Source organism: Salmo salar, chromosome ssa15 (assembly GCF_905237065.1).
Source record: "Salmo salar chromosome ssa15, Ssal_v3.1, whole genome shotgun sequence".
NCBI classification, from domain to species: Eukaryota; Metazoa; Chordata; class Actinopteri; order Salmoniformes; family Salmonidae; genus Salmo; species Salmo salar.
In genome coordinates this window covers 107,430,511-107,455,199 of record NC_059456.1, presented here as the reverse complement: position 1 = coordinate 107,455,199, position 24,689 = coordinate 107,430,511, and the positions used below count along the sequence as shown (strand labels likewise).

Sequence of the window (24,689 nt, the reverse complement as noted above, 5' to 3'; positions counted from 1 at the left end):
GTAGTGGCTAGGGGATAGAGTCTAGGGGTAGTGGCTAGGGGTTAGAGTCTAGGGGTAGTGGCTAGGGGATAGAGTCTAGGGGTAGTGGCTAGGGATAGAGTCTAGGGGTAGTGGCTAGGGGATAGAGTCTAGGGGTAGTGGCAAGGGGATAGAGTCTAGGGGTAGTGGCTAGGGGTAGTGGCTAGGGGATAGAGTCTAGGGGTAGTGGCTAGGGGATAGAGTCTAGGGGTAGTGGATGGGGTAGTGGCTAGGGGATAGAGTCTAGGGGTAGTGGCTAGGGGATAGAGTCTAGGGGTAGTAGCTAGGGGATAGAGTCTAGGGGTAGTGGCTAGGGGATAGAGTCTAGGGGTAGTGGCTAGGGGATAGAGTCTAGGGGTAGTGGCTAGGGGTTAGAGTCTAGGGGTAGTGGCTAGGGGATAGAGTCTAGGGGTAGTGGCTAAGGGATAGAGTCTAGGGGATAGAGTCTAGGGGTAGTGGCTAGGGGATAGAGTCTAGGGGTAGTGGCTAGGGGTTAGAGTCTAGGGGTAGTGGCTAGGGGTAGTAGCTAGGGGTTAGAGTCTAGGGGGTAGTGGCTAGGGGATAGAGTCTAGGGTAGTGGCTAGGGGATAGAGTCTAGGGGTAGTGGCTAGGGATAGAGTCTAGGGGTAGTGGCTAGGGATAGAGTCTAGGGGTAGTGGCTAGGGGATAGAGTCTAGGGGTAGTGGCTAGGGATAGAGTCTAGGGGTAGTGGCTAGGGGATAGAGTCTAGGGGTAGTGGCTAAGGGGTAGTGGCTAGGGGATAGAGTCTAGGGGTAGTGGCTAGGGGATTGGAGTCTAGGGGTAGTGGCTAGGGGATAGAGTCTAGGGGTAGTGGCTAGGGGTTAGAGTCTAGGGGTAGTGGCTAGGGGATAGAGTCTAGGGGTAGTGGCTAAGGGATAGAGTCTAGGGGTAGTGGCTAGGAGATAGAGTCTAGGGGTAGTGGCTAGGGGATAGAGTCTAGGGGTAGTGGCTGGGGATAGAGTCTAGGGGTGAGTGGCTGGGGATAGAGTCTAGGGGTAGTGGCTAGGGGATAGAGTCTAGGGGTAGTGGCTAGGGATAGAGTCTAGGGGTAGTGGCTAGGGTTAGAGTCTAGGGGTAGTGGCTAGGGGATAGAGTCTAGGGGTAGTGGCTAGGGGATAGAGTCTAGGGGTAGTGGCTAGGGGATAGAGTCTAGGGGTAGTGGCTAGGGGATAGAGTCTAGGGGTAGTGGCTAGGGATAGAGTCTAGGGGTAGAGTCTAGGGGTAGTGGCTAGGGGATAGAGTCTAGGGGTAGTGGCTAGGGGATAGAGTCTAGGGGTAGTGGCTAGGGGAGTGGCTGGGGATAGAGTCTAGGGGTAGTGGCTAGGGGATAGAGTCTAGGGGTAGTGGCTAGGGGATAGAGTCTAGGGGTAGTGGCTAGGGGATAGAGTCTAGGGGTAGTGGCTAGGGGATAGAGTCTAGGGGTAGTGGCTAGGGGATAGAGTCTAGGGGTAGTGGCTAGGGATAGAGTCTAGGGGTAGTGGCTAGGGATAGAGTCTAGGGGTAGTGGCTAGGGGATAGAGTCTAGGGGTGAGTGGCTAGGGGATAGAGTCTAGGGGTAGTGGCTAGGGATAGAGTCTAGGGTAGTGGCTAGGGATAGAGTCTAGGGGTAGTGGCTAGGGGATAGAGTCTAGGGGTAGTGGCTAGGGATAGAGTCTAGGGGTAGTGGCTAGGGGTAGAGTCTAGGGTAGAGTCTAGGGGTAGTGGCTAGGGGATAGGAGTCTAGGGGTAGTGGCTAGGGGATAGAGTCTAGGGGTAGTAGCTAGGGATAGAGTCTAGGGGTAGTGGCTAGGGGATAGAGTCTAGGGGTAGTGGCTAGGGTTAGAGTCTAGGGGTAGTGGCTAGGGATAGGAGTCTAGGGGTAGTGGCTAGGGGATAGAGTCTAGGGGTAGTGGCTAGGGGATAGAGTCTAGGGGTAGTGGCTAGGGATAGAGTCTAGGGGTAGTGGCTAGGGGATAGAGTCTAGGGGTAGTGGCTAAGGGATAGAGTCTAGGGGTAGTGGCTAGGGGATAGAGTCTAGGGGGTAGTGGCTAGGGGATAGAGTCTAGGGGTAGTGGCTAGGGATAGAGTCTAGGGGTGAGTGGCTAGGGATAGAGTCTAGGGGTAGTGGCTAGGGGATAGAGTCTAGGGGTAGTGGCTAGGGGATAGAGTCTAGGGGGTAGTGGCTAAGGGATAGAGTCTAGGGGATAGAGTCTAGGGGTAGTGGCTAGGGGATAGAGTCTAGGGGTAGTGGCTAGGGGATAGAGTCTAGGGGTAGTGGCTAGGGGATAGAGTCTAGGGGTAGTGGCTGGGGATAGAGTCTAGGGGTAGTAGGCTAGGGATAGAGTCTAGGGGTAGTGGCTAGGGGATAGAGTCTAGGGGTAGTGGCTAGGGATAGAGTCTAGGGGTAGTGGCTAGGGGATAGAGTCTAGGGGTGAGTGGCTAGGGATAGAGTCTAGGGGTAGTGGCTAGGAGGGGATAGAGTCTAGGGGTAGTGGCTAGGGATAGAGTCTAGGGGTAGTGGCTAGGGATAGAGTCTAGGGGTAGTGGCTAGGGGATAGAGTCTAGGGGTAGTGGCTAGGGATAGAGTCTAGGGGTAGTGGCTAGGGATAGAGTCTAGGGGTAGTGGCTAGGGGATAGAGTCTAGGGGTAGTGGCTAGGGGATAGAGTCTAGGGTAGAGTCTAGGGGTAGTGGCTAGGGATAGAGTCTAGGGGTAGTGGCTAGGGGATAGAGTCTAGGGGTAGTGGCTAGGGATAGAGTCTAGGGGTAGTGGCTAGGGATAGAGTCTAGGGGTAGTGGCTAGGGGATAGAGTCTAGGGGTAGTGGCTAGGGATAGAGTCTAGGGGTAGTGGCTAGGGATAGAGTCTAGGGGTAGTGGCTAGGGGTGGGCTGGGGATAGAGTCTAGGGGTAGTAGCTAGGGGATAGAGTCTAGGGGTAGTGGCTAGGGGATAGAGTCTAGGGGTAGTGGCTGGGGATAGAGTCTAGGGGGTAGTGGCTGGGGTTAGAGTCTAGGGGTAGTGGCTAGGGATAGAGTCTAGGGGTAGTGGCTAGGGGATAGAGTCTAGGGGTAGTGGCTAGGGGTTAGAGTCTAGGGGTAGTGGCTAGGGATAGAGTCTAGGGGGTAGTGGCTAGGGGATAGAGTCTAGGGGTAGTGGCTAGGGATAGAGTCTGGGGTAGTGGCTAGGGGATAGAGTCTAGGGGTAGTAGCTAGGGGATAGAGTCTAGGGGTAGTGGCTAGGGGATAGAGTCTAGGGGTAGTGGCTAGGGGATAGAGTCTAGGGGTAGTGGCTAGGGGTAGAGTCTAGGGGTAGTGTCTAGGGGTAGTGGCTAGGGATAGAGTCTAGGGGTAGTGGCTAGGGGATAGAGTCTAGGGGTAGTGGCTAGGGATAGAGTCTAGGGGTAGTGGCTAGGGGATAGAGTCTAGGGGGTAGTGGCTAGGGATAGAGTCTAGGGGTAGTGGCTAGGGGATAGAGTCTAGGGGTAGTGGCTAGGGGATAGAGTCTAGGGGATAGAGTCTAGGGGTAGTGGCTAGGGGATAGAGTCTAGGGGTAGTGGCTAGGGGATAGAGTCTAGGGGTAGTGGCTAGGGGTTAGAGTCTAGGGGTAGTGGCTAGGAGATAGAGTCTAGGGGTTAGAGTCTAGGGGGTAGTGTCTAGGGGTAGTGGCTAGGGGTTAGAGTCTAGGGGTAGTGGCTAGGGAGTGGCTGGGGATAGAGTCTAGGGGTAGTGGCTAGGGGATAGAGTCTAGGGGTGGGTAGTGGCTAGGGGATAGAGTCTAGGGGTAGTGGCTAGGGGATAGAGTCTAGGGGTAGTGGCTAGGGATAGAGTCTAGGGGTAGTGGCTAGGGATAGAGTCTAGGGGTAGTGGCTAGGGGATAGAGTCTAGGGGTAGTGGCTAGGGATAGAGTCTAGGGGTAGTGGCTAGGGGATAGAGTCTAGGGGTAGTGGCTAGGGGATAGAGTCTAGGGGTAGTGGCTAGGGCAGTGGCTAGGGGATAGAGTCTAGGGGTAGTGGCTAGGGGATAGAGTCTAGGGGTAGTGGCTAGGGGATAGAGTCTAGGGGTAGTGGCTAGGGATAGAGTCTAGGGGTAGTGGCTAGGGATAGAGTCTAGGGGTTAGAGTCTAGGGGTAGTGGCTAGGGGATAGAGTCTAGGGGTAGTGGCTAGGGGATAGAGTCTAGGGGTAGTGGCTAGGGATAGAGTCTAGGGGTAGTGGCTAGGGGATAGAGTCTAGGGGTAGTGGCTAGGGGATAGAGTCTAGGGGTAGTGGCTAGGGGATAGAGTCTAGGGGTAGTGGCTAGGGAGATAGAGTCTAGGGGTAGTGGCTAGGAGATAGAGTCTAGGGGTAGTGGCTAGGGGATAGAGTCTAGGGGTAGTGGCTAAGGGATAGAGTCTAGGGGTAGTGGCTAGGAGATAGAGTCTAGGGGTAGTGGCTAGGGGATAGAGTCTAGGGGATAGAGTCTAGGGGTAGTGGCTAGGGGATAGAGTCTAGGGGTAGTGGCTAGGAGATAGAGTCTAGGGGTAGTGGCTAGGGGATAGAGTCTAGGGGTAGTGGCTAGGGGATAGAGTCTAGGGGTTAGAGTCTAGGGGTAGTGTCTAGGTGTAGTGGCTAGGGGTTAGAGTCTAGGGGTAGTGGCTAGGGGTAGTGGCTAGGGGATAGAGTCTAGGGGTAGTGGCTAGGGGATAGAGTCTAGGGGTAGTGGCTAGGGATAGAGTCTAGGGGGTAGTGGCTAGGGATAGAGTCTAGGGGTAGTGGCTAGGGGCTAGAGTCTAGGGGTAGTGGCTAGGGGATAGAGTCTAGGGGTAGTGGCTAGGGGTTAGAGTCTAGGGGTAGTGGCTAGGGATAGAGTCTAGGGGTAGTGGCTAGGGATAGAGTCTAGGGGTAGTGGCTAGGGATAGAGTCTAGGGGTAGTGGCTAGGGATAGAGTCTAGGGGTAGTGGCTAGGGATAGAGTCTAGGGGTAGTGGCTAGGGATAGAGTCTAGGGGTAGTGGCTAGGGGTTAGAGTCTAGGGGGTAGTGGCTAGGGGATAGAGTCTAGGGGTAGTGGCTAGGGGATAGAGTCTAGGGGTAGTGGCTAGGGATAGAGTCTAGGGGTAGTGGCTAGGGGATAGAGTCTAGGGGTTAGAGTCTAGGGGTAGTGGCTAGGGATAGAGTCTAGGGGTGAGTCTAGGGGTAGTGGCTAGGGTAGAGTCTGGTAGAGTCTAGGGGTAGTGGCTAGGGGATAGAGTCTAGGGGTCAGTGGCTGGGGATAGAGTCTAGGGGTAGTGGCTAGGGATAGGAGTCTAGGGGTAGTGGCTAGGGATAGAGTCTAGGGGTAGTGGCTAGGGATAGAGTCTAGGGGATAGAGTCTAGGGGTAGTGGCTAGGGATAGAGTCTAGGGGTAGTGGCTAGGGGATAGAGTCTAGGGGTAGTGGCTAGGGATAGAGTCTAGGGGTAGTGGCTAGGGGATAGAGTCTAGGGGTAGTGGCTAGGGTTAGAGTCTAGGGGTAGTGGCTAGGGATAGAGTCTAGGGGTTAGAGTCTAGGGGTAGTGCGGAGTGGCTAGGGGTTAGAGTCTAGGGGTAGTGGCTAGGGGTAGTGGCTAGGGATAGAGTCTAGGGGTAGTGGCTAGGGGATAGAGTCTAGGGGTAGTGGCTAGGGGGTGGGCTGGGGATAGAGTCTAGGGGTAGTAGCTAGGGGATAGAGTCTAGGGGGTAGTGGCTAGGGGATAGAGTCTAGGGGTAGTGGCTAGGGGTTAGAGTCTAGGGGGTAGTAGCTAGGGTTAGAGTCTAGGGGTAGTAGCTAGGGGTTAGAGTCTAGGGGTAGTGGCTAGGAGATAGAGTCTAGGGGTAGTGGCTAGGGGATAGAGTCTAGGGGATAGAGTCTAGGGGTAGTGTCTAGGTGTAGTGGCTAGGGGAAAGAGTCTAGGGATAGTGGCTAGGGGATAGAGTCTAGGGGTAGTGGCTAGGGGATAGAGTCTAGGGGTAGTAGCTAGGGGTTAGAGTCTAGGGGTAGTGGCTAGGGGATAGAGTCTAGGGATAGAGTCTAGGGGTAGTGGCTAGGGATAGAGTCTAGGGGTAGTGGCTAGGGGTTAGAGTCTAGGGGTAGTGGCTAGGGATAGAGTCTAGGGGTAGTAGCTAGGGGGTTAGAGTCTAGGGGTAGTGGCTAGGGATAGAGTCTAGGGGTAGTGGCTAGGGATAGAGTCTAGGGGTAGTGGCTAGGGATAGAGTCTAGGGGTAGTAGCTAGGGGTTAGGAGTCTAGGGGTAGTGGCTAGGGATTAGAGTCTAGGGGTAGTGGCTAAGGGATAGAGTCTAGGGGTAGTGGCTAGGAGATAGAGTCTAGGGATAGTGGCTAGGGGATAGAGTCTAGGGATAGAGTCTAGGGGTAGTGGCTAGGGGATAGAGTCTAGGGGTAGTGGCTAGGAGATAGAGTCTAGGGGTAGTGGCTAGGGGTTAGAGTCTAGGGGTAGTGGCTAGGGGATAGAGTCTAGGGGTTAGAGTCTAGGGGTAGTGTCTAGGTGTAGTGGCTAGGGGTTAGAGTCTAGGGGTAGTGTCTAGGGGTAGTGGCTAGGGGATAGAGTCTAGGGATAGTGGCTAGGGATAGAGTCTAGGGGTAGTGGCTAGGGATAGAGTCTAGGGGTAGTAGCTAGGGGTTAGAGTCTAGGGGTAGTAGCTAGGGATAGAGTCTAGGGGTAGTGGCTAGGGGTTAGGAGTCTAGGGTAGTGCAAGGGAGTGGCTAGGGGATAGAGTCTAGGGGTAGTAGCTAGGGGTTAGAGTCTAGGGGTAGTGGCTAGGAGATAGAGTCTAGGGGTAGTGGCTAGGGGATAGAGTCTAGGGGTAGTGGCTAGGGGAGAGAGTCTAGGGGTAGTGGCTAGGGGATAGAGTCTAGGGGTAGTAGCTAGGGGTTAGAGTCTAGGGGTAGTGGCTAGGGGATAGAGTCTAGGGGTAGTAGCTAGGGGTTAGAGTCTAGGGGTAGTAGCTAGGTGTTAGAGTCTAGGGGTAGAGGCTAGGAGATAGAGTCTAGGGGTTAGAGTCTAGGGGTAGTGTCTAGGGGATAGAGTCTAGGGGTTAGAGTCTAGGGGTAGTGGCTAGGGGATAGAGTCTAGGGGTTAGAGTCTAGGGGTAGTGGCTAGGGGTAGTGGCTAGGGGATAGAGTCTAGGGATAGTGGCTAGGGGATAGAGTCTAGGGGTAGTGGCTAGGGGATAGAGTCTAGGGGTAGTGGCTAGGGGATAGAGTCTAGGGGATAGAGTCTAGGGGTAGTGGCTAGGGGATAGAGTCTAGGGGTAGTGGCTAGGAGATAGAGTCTAGGGGTAGTGGCTAGGGGATAGAGTCTAGGGGTAGTGGCTAGGGGATAGAGTCTAGGGGTTAGAGTCTAGGGGTAGTGTCTAGGTGTAGTGGCTAGGGGCTAGAGTCTAGGGGTAGTGGCTAAGGGATAGAGTCTAGGGTTAGTGGCTAGGGGTTAGAGTCTAGGGGTAGTGGCTAAGGGACAGAGTCTAGGGGCAGTGGCTAGGAGATAGAGTCTAGGGGTAGTGGCTAGGGGAAAGAGTCTAGGGGATAGAGTCTAGGGGTAGTGGCTAGGGGATAGAGTCTAGGGGTAGTGGCTAGGAGATAGAGTCTAGGGGTAGTGGCTAGGAGATAGAGTCTAGGGGTAGTGGCTAGGGGTTAGAGTCTAGGGGTAGTGGCTAGGGGATAGAGTCTAGGGGTTAGAGTCTAGGGGTAGTGTCTAGGTGTAGTGGCTAGGGGTTAGAGTCTAGGGGTAGTGGCTAGGGGTAGTGGCTAGGGGATAGAGTCTAGGGATAGTGGCAAGGGGATAGAGTCTAGGGGTAGTGGCTAGGGGATAGAGTCTAGGGGTAGTGGCTAGGGGATAGAGTCTAGGGGTAGTGGCTAGGGGATAGAGTCTAGGGGTAGTGGCTAGGAGATAGAGTCTAGGGGTAGTAGCTAGGGGTTAGAGTCTAGGGGTAGTAGCTAGGGGGTTAGAGTCTAGGGGTAGTGGCTAGGAGATAAAGTCTAGGGGTAGTGGCTAAGGGTTAGAGTCTAGGGGTAGTAGCTAGGGGTTAGAGTCTAGGGGTAGTAGCTCGGGGATAGAGTCTAGGGGTAGTGGCTAGGGGTTATAGTCTAGGGGTAGTAGCTAGGGGTTAGAGTCTAGGGGTAGTGGCTAGGGGATAGAGTCTAGGGGTAGTGGCTAGGAGATAGAGTCTAGGGGATAGAGTCTAGGGGTAGTGGCTAGGGGATAGAGTCTAGGGGTAGTGGCTAGGAGATAGAGTCTAGGGGTAGTGGCTAGGGGTTAGAGTCTAGGGGTAGTGGCTAGGGGATAGAGTCTAGGGGTAGTGGCTAGGGGTTAGAGTCTAGGGGTAGTGGCTAGGGGTTAGAGTCTAGGGGTAGTGGCTAAGGGATAGAGTCTAGGGGTAGTGGCTAGGAGATAGAGTCTAGGGGTAGTGGCTAGGGGATAGAGTCTAGGGGATAGAGTCTAGGGGTAGTGGCTAGGGGATAGAGTCTAGGGGTAGTGGCTAGGAGATAGAGTCTAGGGGTAGTGGCTAGGGGTTAGAGTCTAGGGGTAGTGGCTAGGGGATAGAGTCTAGGGGTTAGAGTCTAGGGTAGTGTCTAGGTGTAGTGGCTAGGGTTAGAGTCTAGGGGTAGTGGCTAGGGGTAGTGGCTAGGGGATAGAGTCTAGGGATAGTGGCTAGGGGATAGAGTCTAGGGGTAGTGGCTAGGGGTAGTGGCTAGGGGATAGAGTCTAGGGGTAGTAGCTAGGGGTTAGAGTCTAGGGGTAGTAGCTAGGGGATAGAGTCTAGGGGTAGTGGCTAGGGGTTAGAGTCTAGGGGTAGTAGCTAGGGGTTAGAGTCTAGGGGTAGTGGCTAGGGGATAGAGTCTAGGGGTAGTAGCTAGGGGTTAGAGTCTAGGGGTAGTGGCTAGGAGATAGAGTCTAGGGGTAGTGGCTAGGGGATAGAGTCTAGGGGTAGTGGCTAGGGGATAGAGTCTAGGGGTAGTAGCTAGGGGTTAGAGTCTAGGGGTAGTGGCTAGGGGATAGAGTCTAGGGGTAGTAGCTAGGGGTTAGAGTCTAGGGGTAGTAGCTAGGGGTTAGAGTCTAGGGGTAGTGACTAGGGGTTACCTTGCTGTCAGTGAGGACGTAAACATTCTGTCCAGACTGGTCCAGGATTAGGTCAGCGTTGACTGGACTGTCCCGGTCCACCAATACACTCTGATACAACGTCCCTGATGTGTCAGGCTGGAGAAATACCTGATCGTGTAGAGAAGAAGAAGTGAAGATTATTTATGGTGTGTTGGCACCTCAGGACAGTCATGTTATCTCCTCTCTCATACTGACTCTAGTCTGGACTGAGGAACCACTGGGAGTCTGTCCTGGGGAACCACTGGGAGTCTGGACTGGGGAACCACTGGGAGTCTGGACTGGGGAACCACTGGGAGTCTGGACTGGGGAACCACTGGGAGTCTGGACTGAGGGACCACTGGGAGTCTGGACTGGGGAACCACTGGGAGTCTGGACTGGGGAACCACTGGGAGTCTGGACTGGGGAACCACTGGGAGTCTGGACTGGGGAACCACTGGGAGTCTGGACTGGGGAACCACTGGGAGTCTGGACTGAGGGACCACTGGGAGTCTGGACTGGGGAACCACTGGGAGTCTGGACTGAGGAACCACTGGGAGTCTGTCCCGAGGGGAACCACTGGGAGTCTGGACTGAGGAACCACTGGGAGTCTGGACTGAGGAACCACTGGGAGTCTGGACTGAGGAACTCACTGGGAGTCTGGACTGAGGAACTCACTGGGAGTCTGGACTGAGGAACTCACTGGGAGTCTGGACTGAGGAACTCACTGGGAGTCTGGACTGAGGAACTCACTGGGAGTCTGGACTGGGGAACCACTGGGAGTCTGGACTGAGGAACTCACTGGGAGTCTGGACTGAGGAACCACTGGGAGTCTGGACTGAGGAACTCACTGGGAGTCTGGACTGAGGGACCACTGGGAGTCTGGACTGGGGAACCACTGGGAGTCTGGACTGAGGAACCACTGGGAGTCTGGACTGGGGAACCACTGGGAGTCTGGACTGAGGAACCACTGGGAGTCTGGACTGGGGAACCACTGGGAGTCTGGACTGAGGAACCACTGGGAGTCTGGACTGAGGGACCACTGGGAGTCTGGACTGAGGAACCACTGGGAGTCTGGCCGAGGGGAACCACTGGGAGTCTGGACTGAGGAACCACTGGGAGTCTGGACTGAGGAACCACTGGGAGTCTGGACTGAGGAACCACTGGGAGTCTGGACTGAGGAACCACTGGGAGTCTGGACTGAGGAACCACTGGGAGTCTGGACTGAGGAACTCACTGGGAGTCTGGACTGAGGAACTCACTGGGAGTCTGGACTGAGGAACTCACTGGGAGTCTGGACTGAGGAACCACTGGGAGTCTGGACTGGGGAACCACTGGGAGTCTGGACTGAGGAACCACTGGGAGTCTGGACTGAGGAACTCACTGGGAGTCTGGACTGAGGAACCACTGGGAGTCTGGACTGAGGAACTCACTGGGAGTCTGGACTGAGGAACCACTGGGAGTCTGGACTGAGGAACTCACTGGGAGTCTGGACTGAGGAACCACTGGGAGTCTGGACTGAGGAACTCACTGGGAGTCTGGACTGAGGAACCACTGGGAGTCTGGACTGGGGAACCACTGGGAGTCTGGACTGGGGAACCACTGGGAGTCTGGACTGAGGAACCACTGGGAGTCTGGACTGAGGAACCACTGGGAGTCTGGACTGAGGAACTCACTGGGAGTCTGGACTGGGGAACCACTGGGAGTCTGGACTGGGGAACCACTGGGAGTCTGGACTGAGGAACCACTGGGAGTCTGGACTGAGGAACTCACTGGGAGTCTGGACTGAGGAACCACTGGGAGTCTGGACTGAGGGAACCACTGGGAGTCTGGACTGAGGAACCACTGGGAGTCTGTCCTGGGGAACCACTGGGAGTCTGGACTGAGGAACCACTGGGAGTCTGGACTGGGGAACCACTGGGAGTCTGGACTGAGGAACTCACTGGGAGTCTGGACTGGGGAACCACTGGGAGTCTGGACTGAGGAACCACTGGGAGTCTGGACTGAGGAACCACTGGGAGTCTGGACTGAGGAACTCACTGGGAGTCTGGACTGGGGAAGTCACTGGGAGTCTGGACTGAGGAACCACTGGGAGTCTGGACTGAGGAACCACTGGGAGTCTGGACTGGGGAACCACTGGGAGTCTGGACTGAGGAACCACTGGGAGTCTGGACTGAGGAACTCACTGGGAGTCTGGACTGAGGAACCACTGGGAGTCTGGACTGAGGAACCACTGGGAGTCTGGACTGGGGAACCACTGGGAGTCTATCCTGAGGAACCACTGGGAGTCTGGGCTGAGGAACCACTGAACTCAAATGAATTGTATGTTTGTATAATTGATGCGTTAATACATGCATAAAAAAAATCTAACATTTCAAATGTAATGATATATTCCTCTCTAGGTTTCTTCCTAGGTTTTGGCATTTCTAGGGAGTTTTTCCTAGCCACCGTGCTTCTATACCTGCATTGCTTGCTGTTTGGGGGTTTTAGGCTGGGTTTCTGTACAGCACTTTGAGATATCAGCTGATGTAAGAAGGGCTATAGAAATACAATTGATTTGATTTGACAGACTAGGAGCCAATACGATAAAGAGATATCAGTAGATGACGTGAGACACATTTAACAGAAAAACGAACAGAGCAAAGCACAGAGAGATCCTTGATGAAAACCTGCTCCAGAGCGCTCAGGACCTCAGACTGGGACGAAGGTTCACCTTCCAATAGGACAATGACCCTAAGCACATGTTTGGTTCCCTGTGTTGTCAATTAGAAATGTGGGAGAATGTGACATATATGGTAGCCTAATCTGGGGCGGCAGGTAGCCTAGTGGTTAGAGCGTTGGGCCAGTAACCAGCAGGTAGCCTAGTGGTTAGAGAATTGGGCCAGTAACCAGCAGGTAGACTAGTGGTTAGAGCGTTGGGCCAGTAACCAGCAGGTAGCCTAGTGGTTAGAGAGTTGGGCCAGTAACCAGCATGTAGCCTAGTGGTTAGAGCGTTGGGCCAGTAACCAGCAGGTAGCCTAGTGGTTAGAGCGTTGGGCCAGTAACCAGCATGTAGCCTAGTGGTTAGAGCGTTGGGCCAGTAACCAGCAGGTAGCCTAGTGGTTAGAGCGTTGGGCTACCTTATGCAGCCATCCCTTCTTGTCCCCCAGCAGGGCGATGGTGCACGTGCGTATAGCCTACCTTATGCAGCCATCCCTTCTTGTCCCCCAGCAGGGCGATGGTGTGGCCGGCCTCGGTAGCGGTGGTGACGGCGGTGAGCTGAGTTTCCCTGGTGAGAGAAGGCGTGGCTGACAGGGGAACAGCAGAGGCGATGGGGCTGGGGGTGTGTTCCCCTCCACACGGGTACTCCTTTAACGAATCCTAGATCAAAGAAAGGTCAGACGTGATTGGTTGATTGATTTTACATTCGTTTAAAGCCACTCCAGCCGGCGACGACATCACAATAAGTTTCTTCTTCTTGTGTTTTCAGCCTACTTGTTATGCGGTATAACAGTGTTTTCAGGCTACTTGTTATGCGGTATAACAGTGTTTTCAGGCTACTTGTTATGCGGTATAACAGTGTTTTCAGGCTACTTGTTATGCGGTATAACAGTGTTTTCAGGCTACTTGTTATGCGGTATAACAGTGTTTTCAGGCTACTTGTTATGCAGTATAACAGTGTTTTCAGCCTACTTGTTATGCGGTATAACAGTGTTTTCAGCCTACTTGTTATGCGGTATAACAGTGTTTTCAGGCTACTTGTTGTGCAGTATAACAGTGTTTTCAGGCTACTTGTTATGCGGTATAACAGTGTTTTCAGGCTACTTGTTATGCGGTATAACAGTGTTTTCAGCCTACTTGTCATGCGGTATAACAGTGTTTTCAGGCTACTTGTTATGCGGTATAACAGTGTTTTCAGGCTACTTGTTATGCAGTATAACAGTGTTTTCAGCCTACTTGTTATGCGGTATAACAGTGTTTTCAGCCTACTTGTTATGCAGTATAACAGTGTTTTCAGGCTACTTGTTGTGCAGTATAACAGTGTTTTCAGGCTACTTGTTATGCGGTATAACAGTGTTTTCAGGCTACTTGTTATGCGGTATAACAGTGTTTTCAGGCTACTTGTTATGCGGTATAACAGTGTTTTCAGGCTACATGTCATGCAGTATAACAGTGTTTTCAGCCTACTTGTTATGCAGTATAACAGTGTTTTCAGCCTACTTGTTATGCAGTATAACAGTGTTTTCAGGCTACATGTCATGCAGTATAACAGTGTTTTCAGCCTACTTGTTATGCAGTATAACAGTGTTTTCAGGCTACATGTCATGCAGTATAACAGTGTTTTCAGCCTACTTGTTATGCAGTATAACAGTGTTTTCAGGCTACTTGTTATGCAGTATAACAGTGTTTTCAGCCTACTTGTTATGCAGTATAACAGTGTTTTCAGGCTACTTGTTATGCAGTATAACAGTGTTTTCAGCCTACTTGTTATGCAGTATAACAGTGTTTTCAGCCTACTTGTTATGCAGTATAACAGTGTTTTCAGGCTACTTGTTATGCAGTATAACAGTGTTTTCAGGCTACTTGTTATGCAGTATAACAGTGTTTTCAGCCTACTTGTTATGCAGTATAACAGTGTTTTCAGGCTACTTGTTATGCAGTATAACAGTGTTTTCAGGCTACATGTCATGCAGTATAACAGTGTTTTCAGCCTACTTGTTATGCAGTATAACAGTGTTTTCAGGCTACATGTCATGCAGTATAACAGTGTTTTCAGGCTACATGTCATGCAGTATAACAGTGTTTTCAGCCTACTTGTTATGCAGTATAACAGTGTTTTCAGGCTACTTGTTATGCAGTATAACAGTGTTTTCAGGCTACTTGTTATGCAGTATAACAGTGTTTTCAGCCTACTTGTCATGCAGTATAACACTGTTTTCAGCCTACTTGTTATGAAGTATAACACTGTTTTCAGCCTACTTGTTATGCAGTATAACAGTGTTTTCAGCCTACTTGTTATGCAGTATAACAGTGTTTCCAGGCTACATGTCATGCAGTATAACAGTGTTTTCAGCCTACTTGTTATGCAGTATAACAGTGTTTTCAGCCTACTTGTTATGCAGTATAACAGTGTTTTCAGCCTACTTGTTATGCAGTATAACAGTGTTTTCAGCCTACTTGTTATGCAGTATAACAGTGTTTTCAGGCTACTTGTTATTCAGTATAACAGTGTTTTCAGGCTACTTGTTATGCAGTATAACAGTGTTTTCAGGCTACTTGTTATGCAGTATAACAGTGTTTTCAGCCTACTTGTTATGCAGTATAACAGTGTTTTCAGCCTACTTGTTATGCAGTATAACAGTGTTTTCAGCCTACTTGTCATGCAGTATAACAGTGTTTTCAGGCTACTTGTTATGCAGTATAACAGTGTTTTCAGCCTACTTGTTATGCAGTATAACAGTGTTTTCAGCCTACTCGTTATGCAGTATAACAGTGTTCTGCAGACATTATTTATTTAGATAATCAGTTAATTGATGTGAGTATAAACAGAGTAACATTCACAAGGCTGCAGGGCCAGATGGATTACCAGGGGCCGTACTCAGAGCGTACGCCGACCAGCTGACAAGTCTCTTCACTGACCTCTCCCTGACCCAGTCTGTAATACCTACATATTTCAAACAGACCACCATAGTCCCTGTACCCAAGAACACCAAGGTAACCTGTCTAAATGACTATTGCCCCACAGCATCCACGTCTGTAGTCATGAAATGCTTTGAAAGGCTGGTCATGGCTCACATCAACACCATTATCCCAGAAACCCTGGACCCACTCCAATTTGCATACCGCCCCAACAGATCCACAGATGATGCAATCTCTATTGTGCTCCACACTGCCCTTTCCCACCTGGACAAAAGGAACACCTATGTGAGAATGTTATTCATTGACTACAGCTCAGCGTTCAACACCATAGTGCCCTCAAAGCTCATCACTAAGCTAAGGACCCTGGGACTAAACGCCTCCCTCTGCAACTGGATCCTGGACTTCCTGACGGGCCATGTTCGCCACCTTGACCTCAACACTGGGGCCCCTCAGGGGTGCGTGCTCAGTCCCCTCCTGTACTCCCTGTTCACCCACGACTGGTGTGGCTGCTCACGACTCCCAACACCATCATCAAGTTTGCCGACTATACAACGGTGGTAGGCCTGATCACCGACAACGATGAGACAGCCTATAGGGAGGAGGTCAGAGACCTGGCAGTGTGGTGCCAGGACAACAACCTCTCCCCTCAACGTCAACAAGACAAAGGAGCTGATCGTGGTCTACACGAGCACATTCCCATCCACATCGACGGTTCCGTAGTGGAGCTGGGCCGACAGCTTCGAGTTCCTCTGTGTCCACATCACTAAGGAATTATCATGGTCCAACACACACCAATACAGACGTAAAGAGGCTACGACAACGCCTCTTCCTCCTCAGGAGATCCGGCATGGGCCCTCAGATCCTCAAAACGTTCTACAAGCTGCACCATTGAGAGCATCTTGACCTGCTGTCTCACCGCCTGGTATGACAACTGCTTGGCATCTGACCACAAGGTGCTACAGAAGCTAGTGCGTACGGCCCAGTACATCACTGGGGCCAAGCTCCCTGACATACAGAACCTATATACCAGGCGGTGTCATAAGAAGGACCCTAAAAAAAACGTCAGACTCCACCCACACAAGTCATCGATTGTTCTCTGCGACCGCACGGAAAGCGGTCCCGATGCACCAAGTCTGGTACCAACAGGATCCTGAACAGCTTCTATCCCCCAAGCCATAAGACTGTTAAATAGTTAACCAAATAGCTTCCCGGACTATCTGCATTGACCCTTTTAGCACTAATCTCTTTTGACCCATCACATACGCTGCTGTTACTGTCTATTATCTATCCTTTACCCCTACCTACAGTATACGCTGTTACTGTCTATTATCTATCCTTTACCCCTACCTACAGTATACTGCTGTTACTGTCTATTATCTATCCTTTACCCCTACCTACAGTATACTGCTGCTACTGTCTATTATCTATCCTTTACCCCTACCTACAGTATACGCTGTTACTGTCTATTATCTATCCTTTACCCCTACCTACAGTATACTGCTGTTACTGTCTATTATCTATCCTTTACCCCTACCTACAGTATACTGCTGTTACTGTCTATTATCTATCCTTTACCCCTACCTACAGTATACTGCTGTTACTGTCTATTATCTATCCTTTACCCCTACCTACAGTATACTGCTGTTACTGTCTATTATCTATCCTTTACCCCTACCTACAGTATACTGCTGTTACTGTCTATTATCTATCCTTTACCCCTACCTACAGTATACTGCTGTTACTGTCTATTATCTATCCTTTACCCCTACCTACAGTATACTGCTGTTACTGTCTATTATCTATCCTTTACCCCTACCTACAGTATACTGCTGCTACTGTCTATTATCTATCCTTTACCCCTACCTACAGTATACTGCTGTTACTGTCTATTATCTATCCTTTACCCCTACCTACAGTATTGTACTGTCTATTATCTATCCTTTACCCCTACCTACAGTATACTGCTGTTACTGTCTATTATCTATCCTTTACCCCTACCTACAGTATACTGCTGTTACTGTCTATTATCTATCCTTTACCCCTACCTACAGTATACTGCTGTTACTGTCTATTATCTATCCTTTACCCCTACCTACAGTATACTGCTGTTACTGTCTATTATCTATCCTTTACCCCTACCTACAGTATACTGCTGTTACTGTCTATTATCTATCCTTTACCCCTACCTACAGTATACTGTCTATTATCTATCCTTTACCCCTACCTACAGTATACTGCTGTTACTGTCTATTATCTATCCTTTACCCCTACCTACAGTATACTGCTGTTACTGTCTATTATCTATCCTTTACCCCTACCTACAGTATACTGCTGTTACTGTCTATTATCTATCCTTTACCCCTACCTACAGTATACTGCTGTTACTGTCTATTATCTATCCTTTACCCCTACCTACAGTATACTGCTGTTACTGTCTATTATCTATCCTTTACCCCTACCTACAGTATACTGCTGTTACTGTCTATTATCTATCCTTTACCCCTACCTACAGTATACTGCTGTTACTGTCTATTACCTATCCTTTACCCCTACCTACAGTATACTGCTGTTACTGTCTATTATCTATCCTTTACCCCTACCTACAGTATACTGCTGTTACTGTCTATTATCTATCCTTTACCCCTACCTACAGTATACTGCTGTTACTGTCTATTATCTATCCTTTACCCCTACCTACAGTATACTGCTGTTACTGTCTATTACCTATCCTTTACCCCTACCTACAGTATACTGCTGTTACTGTCTATTATCTATCCTTTACCCCTACCTACAGTATACTGCTGTTACTGTCTATTATCTATCCTTTACCCCTACCTACAGTATACTGCTGTTACTGTCTATTATCTATCCTTTACCCCTACCTACAGTAGGTATGTACTCTGTGTATATAGCCATGTTATCATTGACTCAGTACTGGTACTCTGTGTATATAGCCATGTTATCATTGACTCAGTACTGGTACCCTGTGTATATAGTCAGGGTACACATTGACTCAGTACTGGTACTCTGAGTATATAGCCATGTTATCATCGACTCAGTACTGGTACTCTGTGTATAGTACCATGTTATCATTGACTCAGTACTGGTACTCTGAGTATATAGCCATGTTATCATTGACTCAGTACTGGTACTCTGTGTATATAGCCATGTTATCATTGACTCAGTACTGGTACTCTGTGTATATAGCCATGTTATCATTGACTCAGTACTGGTACTCTGTGTATATAGCCATGTTATCATTGACTCAGTACTGGTACTCTGTGTATATAGCCATGTTATCATTGAATCAGTACTGGTACTCTGTGTATAGTACCATGTTATCATTGATTCAGTACTGGTACTCTGTGTATATAGCCATGTTATCATTGACTCAGTACTGGTACTCTGTGTATATAGCCATGTTATCATTGAATCAGTACTGGTACCCTGTGTATATAGCCATGTTATCATTGAGTAAGCATTTCACTGTTAGTCCACACATGTTGTTTACGATGAATGTCACAAATAAAACTTGATTAGATTCCACTTGTCATATTTTAACCTTTTAATCTTGCAGTTTTATAGTGGTTTCACCCCTCCTGAACCCCTAGTCAGACACATAGACATATCATTCATAGTCAAATAAGTCACTGTTTTCTAAGGCCAAGACATCTCCATACCAACTGGTCCAGAACACTCAAGGGAAACCAGTTCAACCACTACACCAGAAATACTCCAGCTATAGGTCTACCAACTGGTCCAGAACACTCAAGGGAAACCAGTTCAACCACTACACCAGAAATACTCCAGCTATAGGTCTACCAACTGGTCCAGAACACTCAAGGGAAACCAGTTCAACCACTACACCAGAAATACTCCAGCTATAGGTCTACCAACTGGTCCAGAACCCTCAAGGTAAACCAGTTCAACCACTACACCAGAAATACTCCAGCTATAGGTCTACCAACTGGTTCAGAACACTCAAGGGAAACCAGTTCAACCACTACACCAGAAATACTCCAGCTATAGGTCCAGAACACTCAAGGGAAACCAGTTCAACCACTACACCAGAAATACTCCAGCTATAGGTCTACCAACTGGTCCAGAACACTCAAGGGAAACCAGTTCAACCACTACACCAGAAATACTCCAGCTATAGGTCTACCAACTGGTCCAGAACACTCAAGGGAAACCAGTTCAACCACTACACCAGAAATACTCCAGCTATAGGTCTACCAACTGGTTCAGAACACTCAAGGGAAACCAGTTCAACCACTACACCAGAAATACTCCAGCTATAGGTCTACCAACTGGTCCAGAACACTCAAGGGAAACCAGGTCAACCAGACACCAGAAATACTCCAGCTATAGGTCTACCAACTGGTCCAGAACACTCAAGGGAAACCAGTTCAACCACTACACCAGAAATACTCCAGCTATAGGTCTACCAACTGGTTCCTCCCCAAACCAACCTCAGCCCTCTAGGGAAACCAACTAGGCAGGGAGCCCTCCAGAAATACTCTGGTTGTAAATATGACAGCCATAAATACATAGTCAGCTGACTACAGTCATAAATATACAGCTAGCCAGCTGTGTGATGGGACAGATATGTAATGCTGCATACCGGCCACCAGGGGGAGACAGGAATATAGCCGTCAACTACAACCCTAACCCTAACCCTAACCCTTAACCTAAACCTTAACCTTAACCCTTAGCTACCCTAACCTTAACCCCTACCCTTAACCTTACCTTAACCTTAACCCTTAGCTACCCTAACCTTAACCCCTACCCTTAACCTTACCTTAACCGTTTTAAATTTCAACTTCAATGGGGTGACGTAAGAGTTGGGACGTCCCAAGAATCCCGTTTAGACTTGTCCTGTTCTAAACTGCCTCAGTCATCATTGCAGTTATATGGTGAGCTGCAGTTATATGGTGAGATCCAGTTATATGGTGAGCTCCAGTTATATGTCCAGTTATATGGTGAGCTCCAGTTATATGGTGAGCTCCAGTTATATGGTGAGCTCCAGTTATATGGTGAGCTCCAGTTATATGTCCAGTTATATGGTGAGCTCCAGTTATATGGTGAGCTCCAGTTATATGGTGAGCTCCAGTTATATGGTGAGCTCCAGTTATATGTCCAGTTATATGGTGAGCTCCAGTTATATGGTGAGCTCCAGTTATATGGTGAGCTCCAGTTATATGGTGAGCTCCAGTTATATGTCCAGTTATATGGTGAGCTCCAGTTATATGGTGAGCTCCAGTTATATGGTGAGCTCCAGTTATATGTCCAGTTATATGGTGAGCTCCAGTTATATGGTGAGCTCCAGTTATATGGTGAGCTCCAGTTATATGTCCAGTTATATGGTGAGCTCCAGTTATATGGTGAGCTCCAGTTATATGTCCAGTTATATGGTGAGCTCCAGTTATATGGTGAGCTCCAGTTATATGGTGAGCTCCAGTTATATGGTGAGCTCCAGTTATATGTCCAGTTATATGGTGAGCTCCAGTTATATGTCCAGTTATATGGTGAGCTCCAGTTATATGGTGAGCTCCAGTTATATGGTGAGCTCCAGTTATATGGTGAGCTGCAGTTATATTGTGAGCTCCAGTTATATGGTGAGCTCCAGTTATATGTCCAGTTATATGGTGAGCTGCAGTTATATTGTGAGCTCCAGTTATATGTTGAGCTCCAGTTATATGTCCAGTTATATGGTGAGCTCCAGTTATATGGTGAGCTCCAGTTGTATGTCCAGTTATATGGTGAGCTGCAGTTATATGGTGAGCTCCAGTTATATGGTGAGCTCCAGCTATATGTCCAGTTATATGGTGAGCTCCAGTTATATGGTGAGCTCCAGTTATATGGTGAGCTCCAGTTATATGGTGAGCTGCAGTTATATGGTGAGCTACAGTTATATGGTGAGCTACAGTTATATGGTGAGCTCCAGTTATATGTCCAGTTATATGGTGAGCTGCAGTTATATGGTGATTTCCAGTTATATGGTGAGCTCCAGTTATATGGTGAGCTGCAGTTATATGGTGAGCTCCAGTTATATGTCCAGTTATATGGTGAGCTCCAGTTATATGGTGAGCTCTAGTTATATGGTGAGCTCGAGTTATATGGTGAGCTGCAGTTATATGGTGAGCTACAGTTATATGGTGAGCTACAGTTATATGGTGAGCTCTAGTTATATGTCCAGTTATATGGTGAGCTCCAGTTATATGTGAGCTCCAGTTATATGGTGAGCTCTAGTTACATGGTGAGCTCTAGTTACATGGTGAGCTCCAGTTATATGGTGAGCTCCAGTTATATGTCCAGTTATATGGTGAGCTCCAGTTATATGGTGAGCTCCAGTTATATGGTGAGCTCCAGTTATATGTCCAGTTATATGGTGAGCTGCAGTTATATGGTGAGCTGCAGTTATATGGTGAGCTGCAGTTATATGGTGAGCTCCAGTTACATGGTGAGCTGCAGTTATATGGTGAGCTCCAGTTATATGGTGAGCTGCAGTTATATGGTGAGCTCCAGTTACATGGTGAGCTACAGTTATATGGTGAGCTCCAGTTACATGGTGAGCTACAAAAGTATTGGGACAGTGACACATTTTCTGTTGTTTTGGCTCTGTAAAATTACTATGAGGTTGAAGTGCAGACTGTCAGCTTTAATTTGAGGGTATTTTCATCCATATCTGGTGAACCGTTTAGAAATGAAAACACTTTTTGTACATAGTCCCCCCCATTTTAGGGAACATAAGTATTGGGACAGTAAAGTAGTCAAAGGTTCAGTATTTGGTCCCATATTCCTAGCACGCAATGATTACATCAAGATTGTGACTCTATTAAACGTGTTGGATGCATGAGAAGATTAATCCATAACAACTTCCAAAAGTGTCAAAATCATTTGATTTTGAGATAGTTGTGAAATCCAAAATTGTGCTATATATATATATATATTTTCATTGGCTAAATCATAGCTAATTTGTAAACTATAAATATTGATGCATTACTAGCTCAAACACTTCATCTGCAAAGATGACAAGTTAGTTAGTGGGTGATAGTGATTTCAGAACCCCTGTTCTACACACAATACCCCATAATGACATCACAATACCCCATAGTGACATCACAATACCCCATAGTGACATCACAATACCCCATAGTGACATCACAATACCCCATAGTGGCATCACAATACCCCATAATGACAAAATTAACAAAATGTTTTTAGAAATGTTAGCAAATTTATTGAAAATGAAATACAGAAATATCTAATTTACATAAGTATTCACACCTCTGAGTCAATACATGTTAGCATCACCTTTGTCAGCGATTAAAGCTGTGAGTCCTTCTGAGTAAGTCTCTAAGAGCTTTCCACGTCTGGATCTTACAATATTTACATATTATTATTTTGGGGGTATTATTCAACTCTGCGAAGTTGGTTGTTGATCATCGCTAGAAAGCCATTTACAAGTCTTGCCATAGCTTTTCAAGCCGATTTAAGTCAATACTGTAACTAGGGCACTGAGGAACATTCCATGTCTTCTTGGTAAGCAACTCCAGTGTAGATTTGGCCTTGTGTTTTAGGTTATTGTCCTGCTGAAAGGTGGATTTGTCTCCCAGTGTCTGTTGGAAAGCAGACTGAACCAGGTTTTCCTCTAGGATTTTGCCTGTGCTTAGCTCTATTCTGTTCATTTGTATCTTTAAAAAACTCCCTAGTCCTTGTAGATGACAAGCATACCCATAACATGATGCAGCCACCAACATGCTTGAAAATATGAAGAGTTGTACTCAGTGATGTGTTGCATTTGCCCCAAACATAACGCTTTGTATTCAGGACATAAACTTAATTTCTTAGCAACATTTGTTTCAGTTTAACTTTAGTACCTTATTGCAAACAGGATTCATGTTTTGGAATATTTTTATTCTGTACAAGCTTTCGTCTTTTCACTCTGTCATGTAGGTTAGTATTGTGGAGTAACTACAATGTTGTTGATCCATCCTCAGTTTTCTCCTATCACAGCCATTAAATTGAGCAGTTTCCTTCCTCTCTGGCAACTGAGTTAAGAAGGACGCCTGTATCTTTGTAGTGAGTGGGTGTATTGATATCATCATCCAAAGTGTAATTAATAACTTCACCATGCTCAAAGGGATATTCAATGTCTGCTGTTTTTATGTTTACCCATCTACCAATAGCTGCTCTTTGCGAGGCATTGGAAAACCTCCCTGGTCTTTGTGGTTGAATCTGTGTTTGAAATTCACTGCTTCGACTGAGGGACCTTCCAGATAATTGTATGTGTTGGGGTACAGAGATGAGGTAGTCATTTCAAAATCATGTTAAACACTATTATTGAACACACAGAGTCCATGCAACTTATTATGTGACTTGTTAAGCGAATGTTTCCTCCTGAACTTATTTAGGCTTGCCATAACAACGGGGTTGAATTGTTACTGACTGAAGACATAAGCTTTTCATTTTATATTAGTTAAAGTTTCTAAAAATATAATTCCATAATGACACAGTGGAATTATGTTTTTCAGAAATGTTTACTAATAAAAAAAATGAAAAGCTTATGTCTTCAGTCAGTAAGTATTCAATCCCTACGTAGGCCAGTGTAACATCTCAATGTAATCCGTTTTAAATTCCAGCTGTAACAATAAAATGTGGAAAAAGTCTAAGGGTATGAATACTTTCTGAAGGCATTGTATGGCATGCACGCACGCACTCACGACACACACACACACACACGCACACACACACGCACACACACACGCACACACGGTCAGCTCATGAGCTCCATCAGCAGCAGATGTGAATTTTAAAAACGGGACATTTCATTTGTTTATGCAACAAAACGTCAGAGCATAGTATCGCATCGAACCGAAATGCAGCGATTCATTCTCTAAACAAACCGGTTTTCCTGTATTGTATTGAAGCTCGTGTATCTAGATACGTATCCAATCATTGTGAAAGGGGAAAGATGCACATCCAGAGAACACCACTGGTCAGGCAGTGGATCGAGATGTTTTTTTTTGGATCAGCTGTCCGTACGTAATAAGATGGTTCTCGTTTTATTTTCAACAAAAGGCAGAGATTAGTTTTATTTCTCTCAGTTTTAATCGTTACCGTGTAAAACTGTTGTCTTCCTCCTTGTTGTATATTTTTTGAAACGTTAAAAACATACATCGTACACCGAAGTGAAGCCGTTCTGAACGCCTAAAACCCCCTGGGAAAGTGTTCTTGGCTGGGACAGTGACAAACGTTGTCAGTGATGGTTAGTGACCAGTGGAACAGGGTGGTCTGTACTGTAAAGAAATGGACAGTGTTTACTGGTCAGTCTGTAACATAGAACAGCATGGGACAGGATGTGGACAGTGGACAGTAAAACAGTAAACAGGACAGGGGACCGGATGTGGGTCAGGGAAACTCAGCCAGATGCAGGATTAAACTGGATTTATTCACCCTGTTCATCACTCTGACAGCTCTGGACCAGGATATACAACACTGGACCAGGATAAACAACACTGGACCAGGATATACAACACTGGACCAGGATATACAACACTGGACCAGGATATACAACACTGGACCAGGATAAACAACACTGGACCAGGATATACAACACTGGACCAGGATATACAACACTGGACCAGGATAAACAACACTGGACCAGGATAAACAACACTGGACCAGGATAAACAACACTGGACCAGGATAAACAACACTGGACCAGGATAAACAACACTGGACCAGGATAAACAACACTGGACCAGGATATACAACACTGGACCAGGATATACAACACTGGACCAGGATAAACAACACTGGACCAGGATATACAACACTGGACCAGGATATACAACACTGGACCAGGATAAACAACACTGGACCAGGATATACAACACTGGACCAGGATATACAACACTGGACCAGGATATACAACACTGGACCAGGATAAACAACACTGGACCAGGA

General features: G+C 48.1%; 1 protein-coding gene across 1 annotated transcript in view; it reads right to left on the bottom strand.

The window, feature by feature from the left end:
* LOC106572960 (plexin-B1) overlaps positions 1-24,689 on the bottom strand; it is an 86,424-nt gene that overhangs the window by 7,357 nt on the left and 54,378 nt on the right. The window contains exons 4-5 of the mRNA XM_045696113.1: positions 12,279-12,458; positions 9,102-9,230 (exon numbers count right to left, since the gene is read on the bottom strand). Coding sequence (XP_045552069.1) covers positions 9,102-9,230; positions 12,279-12,458 — 309 coding nt within the window. The remainder of the gene's footprint in view (positions 1-9,101; positions 9,231-12,278; positions 12,459-24,689) is intronic.